Source organism: Nannobrachium achirus, assembly GCF_963921795.1.
Source record: "Nannobrachium achirus genome assembly, chromosome: 14".
NCBI classification, from domain to species: Eukaryota; Metazoa; Chordata; class Actinopteri; order Myctophiformes; family Myctophidae; genus Nannobrachium; species Nannobrachium achirus.
In genome coordinates, this window is record NC_137821.1 from 36,781,032 (window position 1) to 36,803,739 (window position 22,708).

General features: G+C 46.8%; 1 protein-coding gene across 1 annotated transcript in view; it reads right to left on the bottom strand.

The window, feature by feature from the left end:
• The window catches only part of LOC308298638 (insulin receptor substrate 2-B-like), a 30,539-nt gene extending 9,970 nt beyond the window's left edge, over positions 1–20,569 (bottom strand). The window contains exon 1 of the mRNA XM_080742281.1: positions 15,852–20,569. Coding sequence (XP_080598407.1) covers positions 15,852–20,175 — 4,324 coding nt within the window. The 5' untranslated portion in view covers positions 20,176–20,569. The remainder of the gene's footprint in view (positions 1–15,851) is intronic.
• Between the last annotated feature and the right edge of the window lie 2,139 nt (positions 20,570–22,708).

Here is a 22,708-nt window from a genome sequence, read left to right on the forward strand (position 1 = left end):
AGATCGGCTATTTTCAAATGGTCAAAATGTATATCTTTGCAAGAGACCCGGCAGGGAGGCACCACAGAACGGTGAACGTGAACGAATCCTCATTGGTTATCTGCCAAAAGAATGGCCACGCCAAAACTTATAAGAAAGTATCTAGTTGGGAGGTATTAACGTTCATTTCTTATCCCGATTAGAAGATTTTGGTCCGATGCAGTAAACAGCCTCCATTAACACAATGCCTGCCAAGGGTTAAAAAAAAATCTATCTTAGTACTGCCCGGCTTTTTACAAAAAAATAAAATGAAAATAAAAAAAAAATTAAACATTTTTTGAAAAAAAATAAGCTCTCAGAAGATGTCCATTGCCCCCTTGCAGTTGGCAGAAAAATATAATCAACCCCAAGAAAAATCTATTTTTAGATTAACACACACAAACAATTACAGCATGTGGATGGTGGCCATTTTGGCAGCCATCTTGAAGAAGGTGTGCAGAAAGCTGATTACATGAATAACATTTTTATAATTTTTTATCAGCATCACAGGCTGCCCAAAGAGCTGTGAACACATTGCTGTCTCATATATTAGTGAACAGTGCCCCCCAGTGGCCAAAAACGGTAGAACGTACAGTAACGTGTAAGGCGGTAGATAGCTGGGCAAAATAGAACGTTTATAAACGTGTAAGGCGGCAGATGTGTTAATGGTTGTTATCCTTATCAATACCCTCGTATTCTACATCATTATCACGATAAGTTTCCACTAAACATACAAACAAATATATTCTCGACTCACAAGAAATGTAGATTATGTACATGCTCAGTATGTCATTAACCCATTTAGGCCTAGAATTATTTAATGCTTTAACTATTGAAAAATAGCAGATATACAAGCTCACAGCGCGAGCTTGTAAATCTGCTATTTTTGAAAAATCGTGAAAATGTATGCACATTTTTAAATATATATTTTTCAAAGCAAACTTTTGTAACTCAAATCTCTGCTTCTGGTGGGTCCCTGGAACACATTTTGAGATGGGGGTATGCGGCCACATAAATGTAATTTTGGGGGTCCTTGACATGAAAAAGTTCGAGAACCACTGATTTAGAGGAAGGATTTAGAAGTCGGGTCAGGTCAAAGATATTCAAAGACTTGCACACATTTTCACGATTTTTCAAAAATAGCAGATCTACAAGCTCGCAGCGTGGCACTCGGTGCCGCGCTGTGAGCTTGTATATCTACTATTTTTCAATAGTTAAAGGTCTATGAGCGTTAATGCCATTGCCTCTGCCGCTTAGTTGGTAGCGTGGTACCAACCCTGCCAACTCAGGGTGTCCAATTCCCACAGGGGGCCACCTCTAAAAATGTCTGCAGTCACGGTACATCCTGTAAGGTGCAACAGGATCAAAGTGTCAGATTGCTTAAGTCATCTCAAGACCTGGGTTCTCCCCCCACCCCCCACCCAAGATAATTATGCAACAATCACAGCAGAGGACAAGTCTTTAAACTCAAGAGTGCTTTGAGAGAAGACTCTGCAAAAAGAAAATGCTTTGGCAGACAAGTGGGAGTGTGTGTTATTTGGTTGTTCTAGAGACCACTGTTTTGCAAGCACTGGATCGGGACCCATTGTGGGTCGCAGACAGACTTTTATGGGTCCCTTCATTTATAGTTTTTTTACATTTTGTTTTTAATTATTACAATTTCAAAACATTTTCAAAAAACATTCCCAAAAAAGAAAAATAAATCAAAATCAAAAATCTAAGACATTCCAAAAATTAGAAAACAAATGTTTAAAAATAGTGAAAATAGTTTGGGTCCTGGGGAAAACTAGCTAAAACGTTTGGGAACCACTTTTCTATACCATCTGTAGACGTCTTACTATGAGAGTAAAGAGCTCGTTTTCACAATGTGTGCAACACACACACACACACACACACACACACACACACACACACACACACACACACACACACACACACACACACACACACACACACACACACACACACACACACACACACACACACACACACACACACACAGAATGATATGCATAATTGCATATACTGTACCAGTAAGGCTCCCTAATCGGGAGATAAGCGACCGTAGGTCACTTATCTCCACAAATAGGGCAAAAATGTGTTTTGCCAAAATCTTCCTGATCCATGTTGATGACATGAGTGTAGACATACTGTGTAGTGATTTTCGTGATTTTAGGGCAAAATCTGTAGGAGCAGTGTCCACAAATGTGTTTTTAAAAATCGGCCTGGAGGTGGCGCTATATGGGACAGATTCATGTTGATGGGATGAGTGTAGACATACTGTGTACCGATTTGCGTGATTTTAGGGCGAAAATTGTAGGAGCAGTGTCCAAAAATGTGTTTTGCAAGAATCGGCCTCATGGTGGCGCTAGAAGAGGGCCATGTGAGAAATGAGGGGTGGGGTCTCCGCGCCGGCAAGGCGGACGAATAGGTACCGGCCCCGGCTGTCCCGGTCGCTCCTAGCCGGAGTTACGGCATTTTATGTGAGCTGCAGTGTAGGGGGTCCTCCACTGGGGGCGCCACCACTTTTGCATCCGTTCTGGAGCACCAGGAGTCGGTGGTCCCCGGGAATTCCCCGTGAGCAGCCCCGTTGGGGTGGTCATTTGGTCATGTTTGCGCATTTGGTCATTTTTTACATCTGGGGGTCCCCCAGGGACCTGGGGGTCCCTGGAGCTCCGGGGGTCCTTGGAGGTTGTAGTTTGGCAGCCAAGGAACGTGTGTGCAAAATTTGGCATGGATCGGGGCAACGGTTGCGGAGATATAAGCAGGGAAAAAGTGTGACGTGTGAGGTGTGACAGACAGACTGACAGACAGACAGACAGACTGACGCTTTGTGCAGGGTTTGATAGTAAATGCGACCTATGGTCGCAATTATTGCGACCGTAGGTCGCAGTTTAGTATCAAAACCTCCACTGGCCGTCCGTCCGTCGGTCACACGTCACACCTTTGCCCTGCTCATATCTCCGCATCAGTATGACATCACACTGCTGATGACATCACAGAGTCCACAGCTGATGATGTGGCGTGATGTCATACAATACACCTGGAATGTTGAATCTCCATATATGGAGATAACCTACGCATCACACAAAGTCTGACCTCACCAGCCCATACTTGGGCATTATATGGAGATAACCTACGCATCACACAAAGTCCACTCTGAGGGAACGCGGACATTATTTGTTGGCCGGCGGATCTCGCCGCGTCCTCCGACGTCTCAAAATGACGCAGAGGGTACAAGACTCCTGCTGCTGTCTGCTTTGAGTAAATGAGGAAGTGATCCGCGGTGGAAAACGACTGATAAATCATAGTGATTTTATCATTATAATGGATAAGCCTAAACAAACCAGTTCACATGAACAATACTGATGTAAAATAAGATATCTGAACGGCTACATTTATTTATATAATTAAAATGTCATGAGCCAGCACAGTTATAGGGGGGTTTGCCCAGACTTCTTTTTCTTCCGATCACCAAAAGAAGTCTGGGTTTCCGAGGCTACACAAAGTCTGACCTCACCAGCCCATACTTGGGCATGGACGACTTATATCTCCATATACGGAGATGGCCATATATGGAGATACGATGACATCACAGAGTCCACAGCTGATGATGTGGCGTGATGTCATACAATACACATGCCAAACTTTGCACACACACTCCTTGCCTGCCAATCCACAACCTCCACCTCTCACGTCATACAGGCAGCCATAGTTACACCTGGAATGTTGAATCTCCATATATGGAGATAACCTACGCATCACACAAAGTCTGACCTCACCAGCCCATACTTGGGCATGGACGACTTATATCTCCATATACGGAGATGGCCATATATGGAGATACGATGACATCACAGAGTCCACAGCTGATGATGTGGCGTGATGTCATACAATACACAAACAAGCCCTATATAAAGGGGCAATTCTCACCAGGGAAGAGAGCATTCCCCACTAGCTGAGTATCTTAAGATATGATATGATATGATATGATATAGTACTTTATTGTCAGTTCACACTGAAATTTGTCTTACGACACAGCAGTCATGTATTCAAAACATATATACAAACATTTGTAACACATCAAGGCATACGTGACACGCTGAGTCGCGGTGCAGCCCCTGTACCAGCGCACCAATCGATGGTTGGATGTGATGATAAGCTATAAGCTTAGTTGATCCTGGCGATAAGGTCTGAGTCGAGGAATGCTCTCTTCCCTGGTGAGAATTGCCCCTTTATATAGGGCTTGTTTGTGTATTGTATGACATCTCGCCACATCATCAGCTGTGGACTCTGTGATGTCATCGTATCTCCATATATGGCCATCTCCGTATATGGAGATATAAGTCGTCCATGCCCAAGTATGGGCTGGTGAGGTCAGCCTTTGTGTGATGCGTAGGTTATCTCCATATATGGAGATTCAACATTCCAGGTGTAACTATGGCTGCCCGTATGACGTGAGAGGTGGAGGTTGTGATATTTGTGGAGATAAGCGACCAACGGTCGCTTATCTCCCGATTAGGGAGTCTTACTGGTGTTATGTTATTTAAAGTATGTGTGTGTGTGTGTGTGTGTGTGTGTGTGTGTGTGTGTGTGTGTGTGTGTGTGTGTGCGCGCCTGTGTATGATTGGGACCGTAGGCAGTGGTGCTTTGGGGGCCGGACGGGACCGGACGCCGTGTGGCCGGAAATATTTCCCCACATGCACGGACGGCACCGAACGGTGCACGACCGTGTAAACGCGTGCATACCCCCCCGCGAGAGCTGCGACAACCCCCCACCCCGCGCGATAACTACAAGTAATACTTTAATCAGTGGCTACTACTATGCATAACAGGTTTCTAGTGGTGAATGTGTGAGAGCGTCCTCAAGCCTCTATTCATATGGATATATAGCCTACTTAGGTTTCCAGCTGTGACTGCATGTGCATGTGTCGATGTGTGTGTGTCCTCATCCATTACTGTGGTATTTAGTGTTTGAGATTCGTTCAAGGCAAACTTTGTTTCTCTATCCTACTGCAGCGCTGTATTTTCGAAATTAATTTAAAGAAAGTAGAACATAAAATCTTAAGTAACAATGCAAATGTAATTAAGACTAGAAAGCTATTGTTTTCCCACCATTAGATCTGCTGACATCCTTTCTATCTAAATAGCCTCTAGAGGCGCGTGCACGCGCGTGCACGTGACGTCAATAAATGACCGTCCGCCCGGAAAAAAAAAATCCCAAAGCACCACTGACCGTAGGTCGCAAGTTTACTATGAAAACCGGCACATCTTGTCCACGTATCTCTGGCTGTACGTCACGTCACGCCTGACACTGTGGTTCTATGGGTTGGTCGCTCTGACATCATGCTCTGATGTCACTGTGATGTCAGGGGAACCACTCTTAGCAGAATGGGTTTGCCACTCTGAGATCACACTCTGGCTTGATGTCCCTTTTATGCCCATATATGGAGATCGCTGATCTTATCACGAGTCACACTTGCAAATGAATTACGTCCTTGTCCGTTTTATGCCCATATATGGAGATCCCTGTCCTGTTGTCATCAATATTAAGGGCATCTGGTAATGCCCATATATGGGCATGTTTTGATATCACATTGTTGACTACCATGCAGGGGTCTCCATATATGGGTAACTGATCCGATATACATCACTGGCCAGATGGCCAAGAATTGGCGCGACCTCGCCCTTTGGAGCGAGGTCGCATGACGCCCTGAGGTGTCTTACTAGTTGCTAATAACTCTAACATCTGTGGACATACATATCTGTTTTACAGAGTTCATGTTCACAATCCTACACTCAGTGTCTCTCTCACACACACACACACACACACACACACACACACACACACACACACACACACACACACACACACACACACACACACACACACACACACACACACACACACACACACACACACACACACACACACACACACACACACACACACACACACACACACACGGGCGGAAGGGGGGTCCTGTTACGTGAAGGCTACAGTCAGTGCATGCCTGTGTACGGCTCATAAATTCATGTCCGACTGCAAATAGAACAGTAAATATAGAAGACTTGGCCCAAGAGGTGGGAACGACAGGGAACGACAGACAGACACACAGAGAGAGTGGAAGAGAGAGATGGGGGGGGGGGGGGAGACTTTTCCACCTGTAGCCATAGAAGTGTAAAACGGTCAGCCAGAGTGAGAACGGGAGAAACAAATCTGTGTCTTACAGACTTTTTCTACGGTCTTTCTTAACCCATTTAGAACGGGTACACATTGTTGTGTATCATTATTTTATGCTTTAACTATTGAAAAATAGCAGATTTACAAGCACGCACCGCGAGGCGTTGTGTGCTTGTAGATCGGCTGTTTTCACTACCTTTGTGTGACGGCCTTGTATGATGAAGCATGGCTTTACTTTGCATAATTTTTTGAGAAGTCGTGAAAATGTGTGCAAATCTTTGAATATATGTATTTTTAAAGCGAACATTTGTAACTCAAATGTTGCTTCTGGGGGGGTCCCTAGAACTAAATATTTTTGAGATGGGGGTCCGTGGCCAAATACATGTCATTTTGGGGGTCCTTGACATAAAAATCACACCTTGTGAACTGAGTGGTGGTCAAATAAAAATAGTCAAATAAAAAGAGTCAAATACATGGATTGCAAGGTTGCTCATGCTCAACAGTGGCGGGAGACAGACGGACGGCCGGACGGACGCATTGTGAGCTTAAATCCAACTATTTTGTGTGTGTGTGTGTGTGTGTGTACGCGCGCGCGCGCGTGCCCTCCTTGCTACGTGTGTGTGTGTGAGAGAGAGAGAGAGTGTCGAGTCTGCCTGCTCAATAGCGCCCCTCCTTTAACGTGTGTGTGTGTTTGTGGTCTGTGTGTGTGGTCATGAGAGGTATGACAGGCGACAGACAGACAGACATACACGGCCAGTAACATTGTGAAAGCTGATTACAGGAGTGGCGGTGAGACCACCACTCAAAAAAGTTTGAGCACCACTGACATAGAAACATAGGTTTTTCAAAAAAACCTTAGAAGGATTTAGGAGACACTTATGGAACCGGGTCTATTCAATGACTTGCACAAAGCTACAAAGCTACAAAGCTACAAGCTACAAAGCTACAAGCTTGCAGCGCGGCACTCGGTGCCGCGCTGTGAGCTTGTATATCTTCTATTTTTCAAAAGTTAAAGCAAAACTTTAAGCGCAATAATGTGTACCCCATCTAAATGGGTTAACAAACCTGTTTACACTCATGCAACGAGTGTTGTGATCGGTCGAGAAAGACCCTTTCCAGGGGCGAGGTACACACTGTACATATGACGGAACTGAGACATTCTCTGCTTTAGGTTCACATTTGTTTCTCGGGCTTTTCTCCACAGAGATGAGAAAATGCTGGGAACTATTAGGGATGACCAAAATGAAATTCGATAATAACAATTTAAATATTCTAACATTCAGTTTTGTGTATTTTTTTTTACATCAAAAGTCCTTATTTGACTTTTAATTACTTCCTGTAAACGCAAAATAGAGAATAAATAATTATTACACCCATACTAGAGTCTAGAATGGAGTTAAGCCCTTTGCACACAGGACAGTTGCGTTTTTTTCGTTTGCGGCATGAATAAAACGCATTGGATTTGGTGTGCAAGGCTGTGCGGAATCGGCGCTGCGGATCCAAAAAGGAGTCATAAAAGGAGTGATGAGTTTTTTACCGCATGCGACAAGACGCACGAATCGAACCGGGTTCGATCGAGAAAAAAACGCACGGCGGCAGCCACTCGTCGCACGGCTAATTCGGAGCCGGTGTGCATGAGGTCGTAGAGAATCATTGTTTTCTTTTCAAAAAATGATATTGTCCGTTTTATCCGTGCGGTTAAACGCGCCTGTGTGCAAAGGGCTTTACTATTGGCAGGGTTTTGATGACAATATAGCAGTTACAGAAGAAAATATATATATATCCTAAGAATACTCATCGCTACTGCGAACAAGGATACCTAAGGTCTATGTATACGACAAATACAAATAAAATAGCTAATTGACAAGGTCATAACACATTACACTGCCATGCATTGTGAGCATGTAGATGTGGGTATTTTCTCATTTAGAAAAGGAGAAAAAAAAAATATTTTGAGAATTTTAACTACTGATATTAATATCAAACAAATATCAAGCCTATCAGACAGTCTACTTTTCCCAAAAGGAAATGCATGCATTTAATTCAGTCTGACCAGAAGCAGGGATAAAACATTTCCCCACTGAGGGTGAGTAAATGATGGAGAAAAAAATCACACCCGTGTGAAGTGGAGCTGTGTGTGTGTGTGTGTGTGTGTGTGTGTGTGTGTGTGTGTGTGTAGATCATGTGTACCGATTTTTGTGACATTTGAAGAAAATATGTAGGAAAAGGAGCAAAAAGTGTGTTTTGGAGAAAATTCAAGATGGCGGAAAATCTATCCTGGCGCAAATGGGCGTGGCCTATATGGGGAGATGCGTCTTGACCCAAGGAATCCAGGGAAAAAAGAATTTTAATTTTCCGATCTACGGTTCAAGAGTTACGGGGCAAAACGTAAAGTGGGCCGGTATAGCGCCACCATGAGGCCGAGTGATGTAATTATTTTTCGATTCATTCTTAAAATCATTATGAATCTCCTCTCCGAGGTTTGAAACTGTAGCTCCTATGGTTTACGAGAGAAAAATACTTGAAAGTGATTTCTTGCATTGTCCCATTATAAGTCAATGGGGACAATTAAGCGTCGTTTTTTGCCGATTACGTCGGCATGGTAAGGCGGATCGGAACGAAAGGTAATAGAACACCATTCCCGGCCGAGCCGCACATTTTGATGTATATATTGCGCGAGTGGCGTAAATGGTGCGGCACTAGTTACGCGCCGAAGTCAGGCTACATACACACAGACACACACACACACACACAGACCCACACAGCCACGTATAGGGAGCTGCACACAGCTCCAAAAAGTACATTTGTGTGTGTATTGTGAACTACTCTTATTATAAGGTTATATACATGTTATAAGCGATGTGCACAGAATAAAGCATAATAAAACACTAATCAACTAAAATGTAAAATTACAGATAAACAGACTATGAGGGCACACACAGCCCTACCTACATCTTAGAGCCACAGTGCTAGTCAATATTTATCAATACACCTAGCAACAGGCTTCAATTAGTGAATCAACAACATTACAAGATCCCTCGAACCCAAGTCACAAGACAACCAAGTACATTTCATAATGAGATGAGATGTTAATGGCATATAAATGTTGCTTGGTAAAGAGTTTGAAGAACAAAACAAACAGAACACAAGCACTAACAGACCCATAATCTAGTTTGTTTTAATGGAAGAACCTCAACAAATAGAAGAGTATGTGTTTGTGAGTGCTGCTAGTGGTATGCCGTTTGTTTTGATACTCATGTTGTTGCCTTCATTCATGCTTATTGGCATTGGGAAGCACTATTGAATCTAGAACACACACAAGTAACACGCACACGCACGCACACACACACACACACACACACACACACACACACACACACACACACACACACACACACACACACACACACACACACACACACACACACACACACACACACACACACACACACACACACACACACACACACACACACACACACACACACACACACACACACGTGTCAAGATCCAGGTGTGCTCAAGTCTGTTGAGCCCAGCTGAGAGGAAGTGCATTCCTAACTGATGATGATGCGTTTCCTGTAGGGCCTGCAGTGCCCCAACATGCCGCCACGGCAACAAGAAGGCCACATCAAAGGACGGCTGACATGACTCAGCCAGCACGCACACACACACACACAAAGGTGTATTGACTCATATCTAGACGCACACATAATGCCACATGACCCAAATGCTATCCTCATTTGCACAATGCCCGACACACACACACACACACACACACACACACACACACACACACACACACACACACACACACACACACACACACACACACACACACACACACACACACACACACACACACACACACACACACACACACACACACACACACACACACACACACACACAGATAATAAACCCACACACATCATAAAAAGAACCTAAGTCTATATAAATACCAACACACATAACAGACATAGTACACAGAGTTCTTCCTCGAGACACACAGGGCCACACAAAGCATATGTAAGCCTCAGTGTTGATTTCGTCAACTAAAACTATGATGAAAAATGTTTGTCGACTGTATTTTTTTTCACTGACGAAAACGAAATAAAAACGAAATAAAAACTAAGCTGTGATGACTAATACTAAGACTAAATATATTGACAATTTCGTCAACAAAATAAAAACTAGACTAAAACGTTAGGGAGGGACTAGTGGAGAAGTCATTTTATGTTAGGTTGCTCTCAGGTGCACTCACAACGCGCTGCGACGCGTTGTGAGCTTGTAGATCAGCTATTTTGTAAAATCAGCCATTACAATGTCATCAAGGCCTGCCAAAATACATTTTAGTTGACTAAATCAACTGTAGATTTAGTCACCTAAAAAATATTTAGTCGACTAAAACTAAAACTTTTCAGGTGACTAAATTATGACAAACTAAATGACATTTTATTCAAAAGACTATGACTAAAACTAAATCAAAATTTGCTGTCAAAAACAACACTGGTAAGCCCGCACAGCAGAGACACACAATTAGTCAGTAACATAGCGACAAAGCAAGCCCGATGAAGCTGTAATCTCCATGAGAGATAACAGCATGGAGGTGTGTTTTTCCCCCCCCCCCCCAAGTCAGAAATCATTAATTTGTTATTTGTTGACTGTTGCAGTTTCCAAATCACAACAGCATGTCTGTTTATTTCCCCCTCGGTGGGACAGCCAGGGGCACAACCACATTTGTCCCACATCAATGCGTTCACATCAATGCGTTCGGAAGGAAAATGGAAGCGGTGGCAATGAGCTCTACTGTATCACATGTTCCTTTAACTACTTAAACCCTGTAATACTTAGTTGATCGGGGGCTAGGGATGGGACGATAAAGCGATATTATCGTTTATCGTGATTAAAAAACACTCACGATAATCGTATTGTGGAGATTTAATTTATCGTGATGATATCGTCCTCCGTCATTTGCCGAGCTGCATATCCAGTACAACTTAAATCCTCTATAATTGGTAAAAGGTACTTATAATATACGTATTTGATACAGTCTTTTTTTCACTCTCAAATGTCTTTGCCGAAAAATAGCCGATCTACAAGCTCACAACGTGTCGCAACAGGATAATGGATTTAGATTATCGCGATAATATCGTAAATCGCGATTTCTTTTGTCACAATAATCTTCATATCGTCTCATCCCTATCGGGGTCCCCCAGGGATATATACTTAGTTCCCTCCTTTTTCCCCCCCTCGACACCAAAGCTTTCTTTTCTGAAAATAGCTGATCTACATCTTAAAGATCGGCCATTGTTACAGAATGTTTGCCTGTTTTTAATCAGGGTTGCACGATTTTAGGAAAACACGTGATATGTCATCATAGGTGATAACATTGTTGCCATGCCGATATGCAAGTAAACAAATATTTAAGTATACAGTTTGAACATCTTTCTGCCTTTGATTTTCTGCAAACATGGAACCCAGACAATGAAGTCTACTGTATGCAGACTATGCACACACAGAAAAAAGAAAACATTATTTGATTACTGTATATTAATTCCAAGAACATTGTTTTACTGAACACATATGCCTAGGCCAGGGGTTCCCAAACTTTTTTGTCTCAGGTCACCCCATAAATATTGTATTAATCCGAGGCACCCCTACATTATAATTTTCACTCCCAGCACCTTATATTTATAGCATATCGTCGTTGTCAGGTGGAAAGAAACCTTGTATGTCCAAAACCGTTCGTTTTGTATTTATCATCTATAAAATGTACTTAACTAGTGAAAACAGCTAGATCGGCTGTTTTCACTAGTTTTGTGCCACGGTCTTGTATGATGAAGCAGGGCTTTACTTAACTTTACCAAAAGACATACACATTTGAAACTTGGGGATGCAAGGTTTCTGCCCGACAGCGACGATATTTTAGTGATTATGTTGCGAGGAAAATGTTGAGCTAATAGCCATTTTGGTTAGAACTGACCGAAAATAACATTGTACTTCAAGTTTAAAATGATACTAAATATTTTTTGTCCAAATAAATTCCATATATTATCAAATTATCTCACGGCACCCCAGGGTGCCCCGTCACCCACTTTGAAAACCCCTGGCCTAGGCTACAGCAGCTATTGACAATGAATATATACCACCAATTTAGCATTACGGTTTCTCACCTCTCCCCTTGAAGAAAATCTAATCCAAAGAAAACCCTCCTTTAGTTTATACCTGGATTGTTGAAATGTGATGTTACGTATATTTCTTTTGCAATGTGTATATTGTGCATGTTGATATTGCGATGAACAATGAACTTCGATATATTCGATACAATGTGCAACCTTATTTAATAGACATGCAGACCTGCTGCCAACAACACACACACACACACACACACACACACACACACACACACACACACACACACACACACACACACACACACACACACACACACACACACACACACACACACACACACACACACACACACACACACACACACACACACACACACACACACACACACACACACACACACACAGTGAGCTGTAGATGAATGTCAGACGGTGCGTACGAGTAGGAGCAAAGAGATATTAAGATTTGCTCATGTTACCTTGAACTATCTGGCCTAGTTAGCCCCAACACACAGTCTCGCACACAGTCGCATTCACATCACACACACACACACACACACACACACACACACACACACACACACACACACACACACAAAACAAAGGTCAATGAACCTGCTTGCAGCGGCAGAAAACAAAGCTCCAAATGCCCGCGCACGCACGGACGCGCACACACACAGCCTGCTTTTAGAGCTACGAGTGTCAATTGATCTCCTGTGTTACCTAAAGCAACACTGACAATTTAGTTAACACTCTCACTCTCTATTCACCACAATGATAAACAAATGAGTCACTCATCACTTGCTGAGATCCCTCACTCTACTCCCCCCCCCACACACACACACGCACTTAGGAAGAACGGGGGCAAACCAGAATGACAAATAAGAGGGAACATGAACTGAGAGTGAATTCAAGAAGTGAGCTGAAGAAATTATGAAAGACAGAAAGAGTGAAGGTTTACTTCCTCTGCCCTTCTTCCCAAACACATTTTGTGTGTGTGTGTGTGTGTGTGTGTGTGTGTGTGTGTGTATGTGTGTGTGTGTGTGTGTGTGTGTGTGTGTGTGTGTGTGTGTGTGTCTCACACAGTGACACAGAGTACAAAGGTTATCTCTATCCGTGTAACAACAAGCACTGACCAACAGGCAATAACATCCTAGTAATAGGCTAGTGAGTGAAAGGTACAGACTGAGAAAAAAAAGGATGTGGTCAAGTAAGTACAGACCCCTGGGAGACCACGGGTCAACGACGTATATGGAGTTTAAGTGTTTAATCGTTTAAACCATGGGTATTCAACAGGGGGTCCGGGACCCCTAGGGGTCCTCAGAGTTACTACGGGGGGCTGCAAAGTCTTTGTGTGATAGGATCATGTTTTTTTTTACATTAACCATGTGAACCCTAGCATCCCTATTCTGAGTGGAACATTAGACAAAAATAGCAGTTCTACTGCGCCTGCGAGGCGTTGTAAGCTTGTAGATCGGCTATTTTTCGGCAAAGAGGTTTGTAGAGGGAAAAGAATAGCAGACTAAAGTATTTGACGGTTCAAGTGGTTAAATGTCTGAAAATACACATTACTCCAACATGATGACAGTGCTGTCAAACAAGTCTAAGCTGTCTAAGAAATCTATGAACACTTTTAATCTGCAACCCAAATTTATACAATATGTAGTGGGGGTCCCTGCTTCATCTCTCTCAACTAAGAGGTCCTTGGACTGAAAACGTTGAAGACCCCTGGTTTAAACTCATCTGCTGTTGAGGAGTCCATCTTGGCTCTATGCTAGTATCTTTTCCGTTTTCGCTCTACATGAAATATCTTGGCTGAAAATAGACGATCTACAGCTTGTAGATCTATTTTCTTTTTGTTTTTCTCCAGGATACGGATGCTGGGGTTTAAGTTGCTATAGTGGAGGAGAATTAGAACTTTCATCAGAATCAGAATTTGACGCTTTCTTTGAACATGGGAGTTGAAATGTTTGGGTTGTGTAATAGAATTGTGATAATTATGAGTCAATAGAGTTTGCACTGGCAAGATGAGCTTACCCTTCATCTTACTCCTTTTCAAACATTGTTATGTTGCTATGCTTGTTCCAAATAAACTCATTCATTCAGAAACATTAGTATTAGAAATAGAATGTTTGCGTTCACTGTAGTGCTTAACTACTATACATAACCCTTATTACACAGCACATTTACTGTATTGGATTTGTGTGTGTGAGTGCATGCGTGTGTGCGTGTGTGCTTAACACATGCACACATTATACAAGACAAGTATGTTTTGCTGCCATCAAATCTAAAGGCACATTTGTACTCACACTCAGGCGCGCACACACACACATTTACTTTTCACACTTTGTTTGTGAACCACGTACGGTTCAGTGTCTCTATCTACAACACTGTTACCACCTTTTACACAGCCGTTAACACATGCCTCTCCACATGCCACTATACCACACACACAGCTACATACAGACATATAGGACCCACTCCACAGTTAGAGCAGGAGAATTAGACCAGAGAGAGAGACACCGAAAGTAATGTGCATAGATTATCATCGTTATCAATGTCATAGGTATCCTTTGCTTGACTGTTAAAACTACTTTTTTGTGTGTGTGCATGTATCATACCAATAATTTAAAAAATATATATACTTACAACCAGACAGACAGACAGACGGAGTATAGACAGACACAGTGAGTAAAATGTTGCACCCATAAACACAGACAGTTTAAGCTTCTGTACATCTATAGACTAGACCAGCACGCACGCACGCACGCACAGCACACACAGGGCCTGTTTGGCTGATGTACCCCGGCCACACTTCACCTCACTCAACTGAGCTTATAGTACAACAGTCAGCTGGTATGAGCATGCGGACGGCACGCAAACACACACAGAGGCTCAAACACAAACCAAAACACAATCACTAGATGAAATACACACAGTCGTCTAGATGAAACGCATACTGCTGTCGCTTTCTGCGTTGAAGCCGCTCCGAGACCTCAACTCCCCCGTCAGACAGACGCTGTCAGAGACAAACCCCACGCTCACAAGAGCCTCCGTTAAGATCACAGGAGCCTAGCATCTAAAATAGACAAGGCCTGATGCAGGGAACTGGGAGAATGGGGCTATTAATAGCACAGCACACAAGGATATTTTGGTTTTCAATGAGAATTCAAATAGAAATATCGACTGAAGTCATGCACTCTCTTACACACAGACTGACACACACACTACACAAAACATCTCCAATAGCTCTCTCACACACACACAAACGTCTCACACACTCACAGACACAGTTTCTCCACCTCACACACATACTTTTTGTCTCTCAGCCAGACCAGGACTGCAAACTAACTGCGGGTGGCTGATGTATTCAACTACAGTATCACCACCACCAACCTTGTTCACAGTTCACAGAGAAACAAACCTTTTGAGTGTCTGATACATTACCTGACGTGGATTTCTCAACCTGACACACACACACACACACACAAAACAAAACAATGGGTACAACTCACCCTTGGTCGTTGTGGTGACCCCGTCTGATTTGGTGAAGTCTATACTGGCGTAGGCGCCATTCTCCGGCAGAGGCACCGTCGCCGCCGCCGGCCCGCTGCCACCTGCGCCGGTTCCCAGAGCAGCCGCGGCGACCGCCCCATTACTCCCATCTTCCCTCAGCTCCAGAGCGATGTAGTTCAGCCCATTCTGGTAGCCCAGAGAAATGTTCCGGCACATTCTGCCCCCTCCTACTCCAGAGGAGGAGACGGAGGATGACGAGGCAGACGTCGCGGGGGTCATCGTGTCCAAATCAGAGGTTCTCAGCAGGGGGCGGAGTGCCCCCGAGTCCCCCTGCCCGTCCACAGACATCCACACGCTGTCGAAGGAGCCCGAAGAGGCCCATCTGGTGGCTGCCTGGCCGTCGCTCAGGTACGAGCCGTTGGGGGCCGACGGGTGAGCCAAGCTGGGATGGGTGGCTGAGGATGAGGGGCCCACACCTCCCGCCTGGGGAGCAGAGTTGGAGGCGGAGGTCGAGGAGAAGGTCTCGGAGCTGTGTCTTCTCCTGCCCTGCGGGTCGGCTCGTACCACCTTGGGTTCTGGCAGGAGGAGGTGGGGAGGCTGGGGTGCCCTCCCGGGACTTGACGGAGGGAGAGGTGGGGGAGAGATGGAGGAGGTGGCGGGAGGAGCGTGTCCGTAGCGGCCCTCCATCAAGCACAGGTGCTGCAGCATCGCCGTGGGGCTCGACCGCGAACCGCTGTCGCCCCTGGCAACGAGGTTAAAGGTCATGTCAGTATAGTCATCCCCCATCGACCTCCAGTGACCCCCGGGAGGGACTCCTGGGGATGCCAGTGACGTGGTGTTGGCAGCAAGGGGTCGGATGTAGGTGGGTGGGTTCCAGGGTGCCACCAGGCTGGGTCTAGGCGACTGTTTCTTCCCCGCAGAGGAGCTGTCTTGCTGCTCGGCTCCGACCTCCACACTCATGTAGTCCTGGTGACTAGTCTGGACCTGGGCTTGAGGAGGGGAGTTGCTGGCAGGCACCTGCTGGTGTGGGTAATGGTCTCCGAACTCTATGTTGATGTACTCCCCCGGGCTAGAAGGCCCCTCAGTTGAGCTCCCGGTTGCAGGCACGGAGGTGGACACGCCAGTGGACACCCCCGTGGACACAGTGGAGGGCTCGCTAGCCCGCAGCAAGCCATGGAAGCTCCGCCTGCCCAGAGGAAGTCGGTTGGGTCTCACGGCCCTCCGGTCAGCCATGGCTGACGCCGTCTGGTGCTGAGCTCCGTAGGGCGGGGGTGGGTGAGAAGGGGTGCTGGTGTTGGAGCCTCCCCCTGCCCCTCCACCTGTGTTCCTCTTCTCTGGGGTGGAGGTCGAGGCTGTGGCGACTTGTGAGTAAACAGGCTTGGCAGGGGAGCTCATAGGAACATACTCTCCATACTCCTCCTTCTCCTCTTTTTCTCTGTCTCTTGCAGGGGCCTTGTAGGAGCGAGGGAGGGAGAAGTATGGACTGTAGGATTTCGGGGTGCCCTCGGGCGTGCTGAGGGCATAGTATCCTCCGCCTTCGCTGGAGAGCTTACGGCCACCACTGCTGTATGACATGTCCATGTACTCGCCGTTCTCAGGCCGCTCTGCGATGCTATCGCTGACGCTGGCGCCGCCTGCGCTACACCCAGCCGCACTGGAGCTGCTGTGGGGGCTCGGGGAGGCCTGGACGGGAGAAGGCGAGCCCCCGCTGCCCCCCGGCATCATCATCATATATCCGTGGGAGTCTGTGGAGGACTGGGAGCTGGGATGGTGGGCCATGCGAGAGGCCAAGGCGGGGCTGTGAAACTGGGGGGAGTGGGAGACATGGTGGTGGTAGGAAGTGGGTTGCATAGGCATGTAGTCGGGCGGGGTGTCCCGTGGCGATGCAGCCACGCCACACATCATGGGCATATAGCCGCTGTCTTCTTTTGCTGATGAGGACGAGGGGTGATGGGGATCAGCTCCTGCAGCACCACCACCGCCGCTGGGCTCTGTCCGGGAGAGTGTAGAGGGCCGACTCTGCTGGCTGTGCTCTGAGCAGGAGCTGTAGTCAGAGCGGAGTGAGGAAGAGGAAGACGAAGGCCCCCCACGGAGGAGGAGTCCACTGCCGAATGGGAGCCCTGCCTCTCCCATCGAGCCCTCTTCCAATGAAAAGGTAGTCTGGGTCATCTTCTGGTACACGGCCACCCCTGCACCTCCTGTCGTGCCTCCTCCACCTGGCCTGGTGAAGGAGTGGGTCCGCCTCCTCAATGAAGAGGATGAAGAGGAAAAGCAGCGCTCATCCTCTGTAGTGGACATGGTCTCGTCCCGTGGCGTCTCCCCTCCTCCCGAGCTCGACCCAAATGCCTCCCGGTGCCAGCCCATGGCCATGTAGTCGCTCAGGCAGTTCTCCTCCCGGATGGGCGGGGTGTTTCCCAACGAGTCGGGTGTATTGCTCCGCACGCGGAAGTACCGGAAATCTCCAGGACTGGAACCATACTCGTCCGAGGAGTTGAACCCGCCGTCGGAGGGCGAGCCGCAGATGGAGGCGCTGGACGGGCGGGTGAGGGTGTCTGACACCGAGCCGTGCCCGCTGCTCGATGACACACTGACGGGGCTGGTGGTGGAGGGGAAGTGGGACACTGGGAGTGAAGCAGAGCGAGCGTGGTAAGTGGCAGAGGATGAAGACGAAGAACCTGGGATGGCGCGGGAGACATAGCGCCCCCCACCCCCTCCGCTTGTGCTTGTACCTGCGTTTCCTGTGGCGACGCTGGCGTTGCTGCTGCAGCCACTTCCGCTCTCCTGGCGTCCAAGGTGAGCACGGCCAGCGTTGAGGTGCACGAGGCTCCCTGTGGCTGAGCGGAACGGCCTGTTCATTGTCCCCTCACCCTCGCTGGACGTTCGGAACCGGTAGCCACTGGCTCCAGAGCTCTTGCTCGAGGGCGGCGTTCCGGCGACTGACTCGGTCCGAGAGCGGCGTTGTAGGCCCGTCTGGCTCGGCGGCAGGTTGCCAAGGTGACGCCGCGTGGTGATAAACGGCAACGGATTCGAGCCGGACGACTGACTTTTGCTCCGGGGTCGGAACTCTGCAAAGGCTTTCAGCGCCTTCATCGTCTCCAGGATGGTTTCGTGCATGTTCTGGGCCACGACAGAATCGTCCACCTGCATCCATATCTCACCTGGCCCGATAGAGGAGGAGCGTCCCACCTCGATGAAAAAGAAGCTTTCTGAATGCCCACAACGCCTGATATTCATCAGCTGGAGGTTAACACAAGGAGTTTCAGAGTTCAACTTAACGAGGTGAAGGGTTTTGGTGGAGAGGCATAAACGGTACACACCTGTGAGGTTTTTAGTTTGGCCCAGTCCTTTCGGTTTCACGTTAACTTGCCACACCTCCTTAAAAACAGTACCGGGAGTCACCGTACCGTATCCATCGTCTAAATCATCTGAATCCAAATGCCCCTTTTTCCCCTCACTCATCAGTTCACTCACCGCTACGTACCAGTCCTCCTGCTCCTGCTCGTTTTCGGCCACAATAGCAAAGTACTCGTCCTTAGTGTAGAGGGCAATGAGGTGTTTGTTTTTAGAATCCGCCCTTTTGTTTACCGTGAAGCACTGGTAGAGGTAAATAACCCGTTTCGGGGGCGAAGGGGCCACGGCTCCACCGCTGACGGCGGCCGCGGCGGCGGACCGCAGGCTATTCCTGAACTTCTTCTCGCTGTCATAGTACTCCAGGCGGCTGGGGCCTAGGTGACTGGCCGCCCGGAGCACGAAGAACCGCTTGTGGCCGTGTTTCTGCTTTCTCAGGTAGCCACACTTGCGAATATCGTCCACAGCCTCGGAGGTGTTGTTGGTGACGCTCACAGACGCGTATACATGGCCGCCGCCGCTGCTGCTCGGGGCAGCGGCAGGGTCGTCAACATGGACCTGATGGCCCTGCGACGAGGACGTGGACCGAGTCCTGCCCGGGGAATCCGCGGTGCTCTCGGCGGAAAGAAGCTGCTGCTGCTGCGGCGACGGGTAGTGATGGAGGTGCGACACCGCGGCACCGTGCTGCTGTTGTTGTTGATCCTTTGGCTGGCCGATCGGCGGGTGGTGGAGGTGGTGGTGTTGGCTGAGCAGGTGGTGGTGGTGGTTGGAGGGCGGTAGATGTTGATGGAAACGAGAGCCTCCCGCTCCTCCGCCGATGTTAATTAACGGGGAAGGGGGTTCCCCGACAGAGCCGCCACCGCCGTCTCCGTTCGCGGTGGCCGCGACGGGTTTCGTCCCCACGTCCCTCTGCTGCTGCGACTCCAACAGCAGCATCGCGGCTTTGCCGTCCTGGTAATTGGTGAAATTCGCCATGGGAGAAACACGATCAGAGGTCACTTCACTAGCGAGCTAATCCAAGCGGAGCCAGACCCCATTCTTCTTGTTTTCGGGAGACAGAGCTCGCCAGCTCCGGCTCGCTGCCTGCTAGCAGCAGCACGCTATGCTAGGCCAGCTAACCCTGCACGACTCCTCGGTCCTCCTGAAGCCCCCCGTTTGTTTATTCCGTGTCGAACCCCGGTCTGGCCCCGGCCTCTCCTCCCCCCTCTCCGCGGCTACTCCACCACGGGACTCGGGTGTTTACGAGCTAGCGCCCGCCGTGCGCGACATGGTGAGCGCGCCGAAGCCGTGTTGTTTGTTGTCGCTGTTGTAGACGGGGCGAGAAAGCCAAGCTAGCTTTTGAGTTAGCAGGTTAGCACTCTCCTATATGCGCTCCTCTCTTCTTCTTCTGTACACATCTCTACGGGCCACGGCACAAACAACACCTGACCCGTGCGTCACCGACAAAACAGGAGGAACAAAGGCGCACACGCGCCTCCCCATTGGACGGCCGCCGAGAGTGGCAGCCCGTGGCGCGCCGCCCGACCAATCGCCGCGCGACGGCGGGGGCTTACGTCAATCGCTCTGACCCAACGGCGTCGTATGGAGTTTCATTGATGTGAAAAAAAACAAAACAGAAAAAAACGGTGACGTTTTCTGCTGGGCCTCGCTAGGCAGAGCAGACACTAGATCAGTTTATTCATCAGCAGTCTGTACTAGTAGGCCTACACTGTTTCCAAAACACTGGGTTTTTAAGGGTCACGACTCAAGTAAAAGATCAATTTACTTTTCCTACAAAACATTAAAAAAAGGAACAATCTAAAAAACATCTAAGAAATCCCATGAATAAAAAAATAATACAATTTAAAAAAGTAGTGAAAATAGCTGATCTACAAGCTCACACTTGTGCAAAGTGACACGTTGTGAGCTTGTAGATCTGCCATTTTCACAAGTTTGGCTGTCTAATTTCTCTTTTGGGTCTTGAGCTAAAACGTTTGAGAGCCATGCAGTGCATAGACTATTCAAACTCGGAAATCCTTTTGAATTCCAAGGACCCCCAAATTAGCATGCATTTAGGCCATAGGTGGGCAACTTTGATGATGGAAAGGGCCACTATATTTTCACATTCACTCCAGAGGGCCACAATGTATAGGCCTACAGTCAAAAATAGCAGATCTACAAGTAGCAGATCTACAAGCTTGTAGATCTACTATTAGCGCTATTTTTTTATTGTAATCCGGAATAAGTTTTAGCTATTGTTTAATTGGAATCCTGAAAAGTAAGAATTTTATTTAATTTCAAATGCATTTAGGCCTATATGTTCTTATGTTAACTTTGTGAACTTAAATACAAATATATTTCTCATAAAAAAGACTAGTGCTATGTCATTAAGCTACTAATATTGACTGAAGTAATTAAAGCGAGTCAATTTTGCATGGTTGGAAATGGAATTGTAGCAGCTGAAATCAATACTATATCAGTATTCCAACATTAACCTGCGGGCCACATTAAGTGAAGGTGGGGGCCGCATGTGGCCCCGGACCATGGACCATGGACCATGTGTACACTCTCTGAGTTATAGACAGACCTCAGGGGTCTATCCATTTACTATCAATAGTTTTTGGCTTAGCCCCCCTGGAAGTTGGAACCCACCCAAGGGCCCCACTTTTACAACCATTGTTCTTATAGATGTTAAAAACAAACTTCAAAATAATAGTAAAACGCCTCAGGGCGACATGCGACCTCGAGGTCGCGCCATGTCTTGGCCATCTGGCCAGTGATGTATATCGGACCAGTTACCCATATATGGAGATCTATGTACCTGTATATGGATATATGCTGAGTTATTCGTTATGTGAAAGTCCTATGACATCTGACATCATACATAAATCCCTCTTATGCCCATACATGGAGATCCCTGTCTGTAGAACCAGCCACACAGATATGGGCTGTCTTGCCCATCTGTCTTGGCCATACAGGGTATATGGATTCTGTTAGTGTGGTATGTGGCCGAAGTGGCCTCCATATATAGGCATTCCCATTTGAAGCTTAATATTGATGACATCAGGGATCTCCATGTATGGGCATAAAAGGGATTCTGTTAGTGTGGTTCCCCTGACATCACAGTGAAGTCAGAGTGTGATGTCAGAGCGGCAAACCCATTCTGTTAGAAGTGACGTCACAGTGATGTGTCAGGAGAACCACAGTGTCAGGCGTTATAGACAGAGATACGGACAAGCTGTGACCATTCACATACTAAACTGCAACCTACGGTCGAAACCATAGGTAAGCCCAGACATCCACGTCCTAAAGTGTCTACAAACAAAACTCCTGGACAAATAAAACTCCTTATATTACTGTTTCTCAGCTTAAATATATTTTCCTTTCAAAATAGGACTCACATTTATATTTTAGAATGTTGTCTTGTCTTAGCAGGGGAATGGGACAATGGACATCTATACTGGATATTCTGAACCAACACAAACACAATGTTTGTGTAATTTTGTAATACATAAATTATATTCAAAAG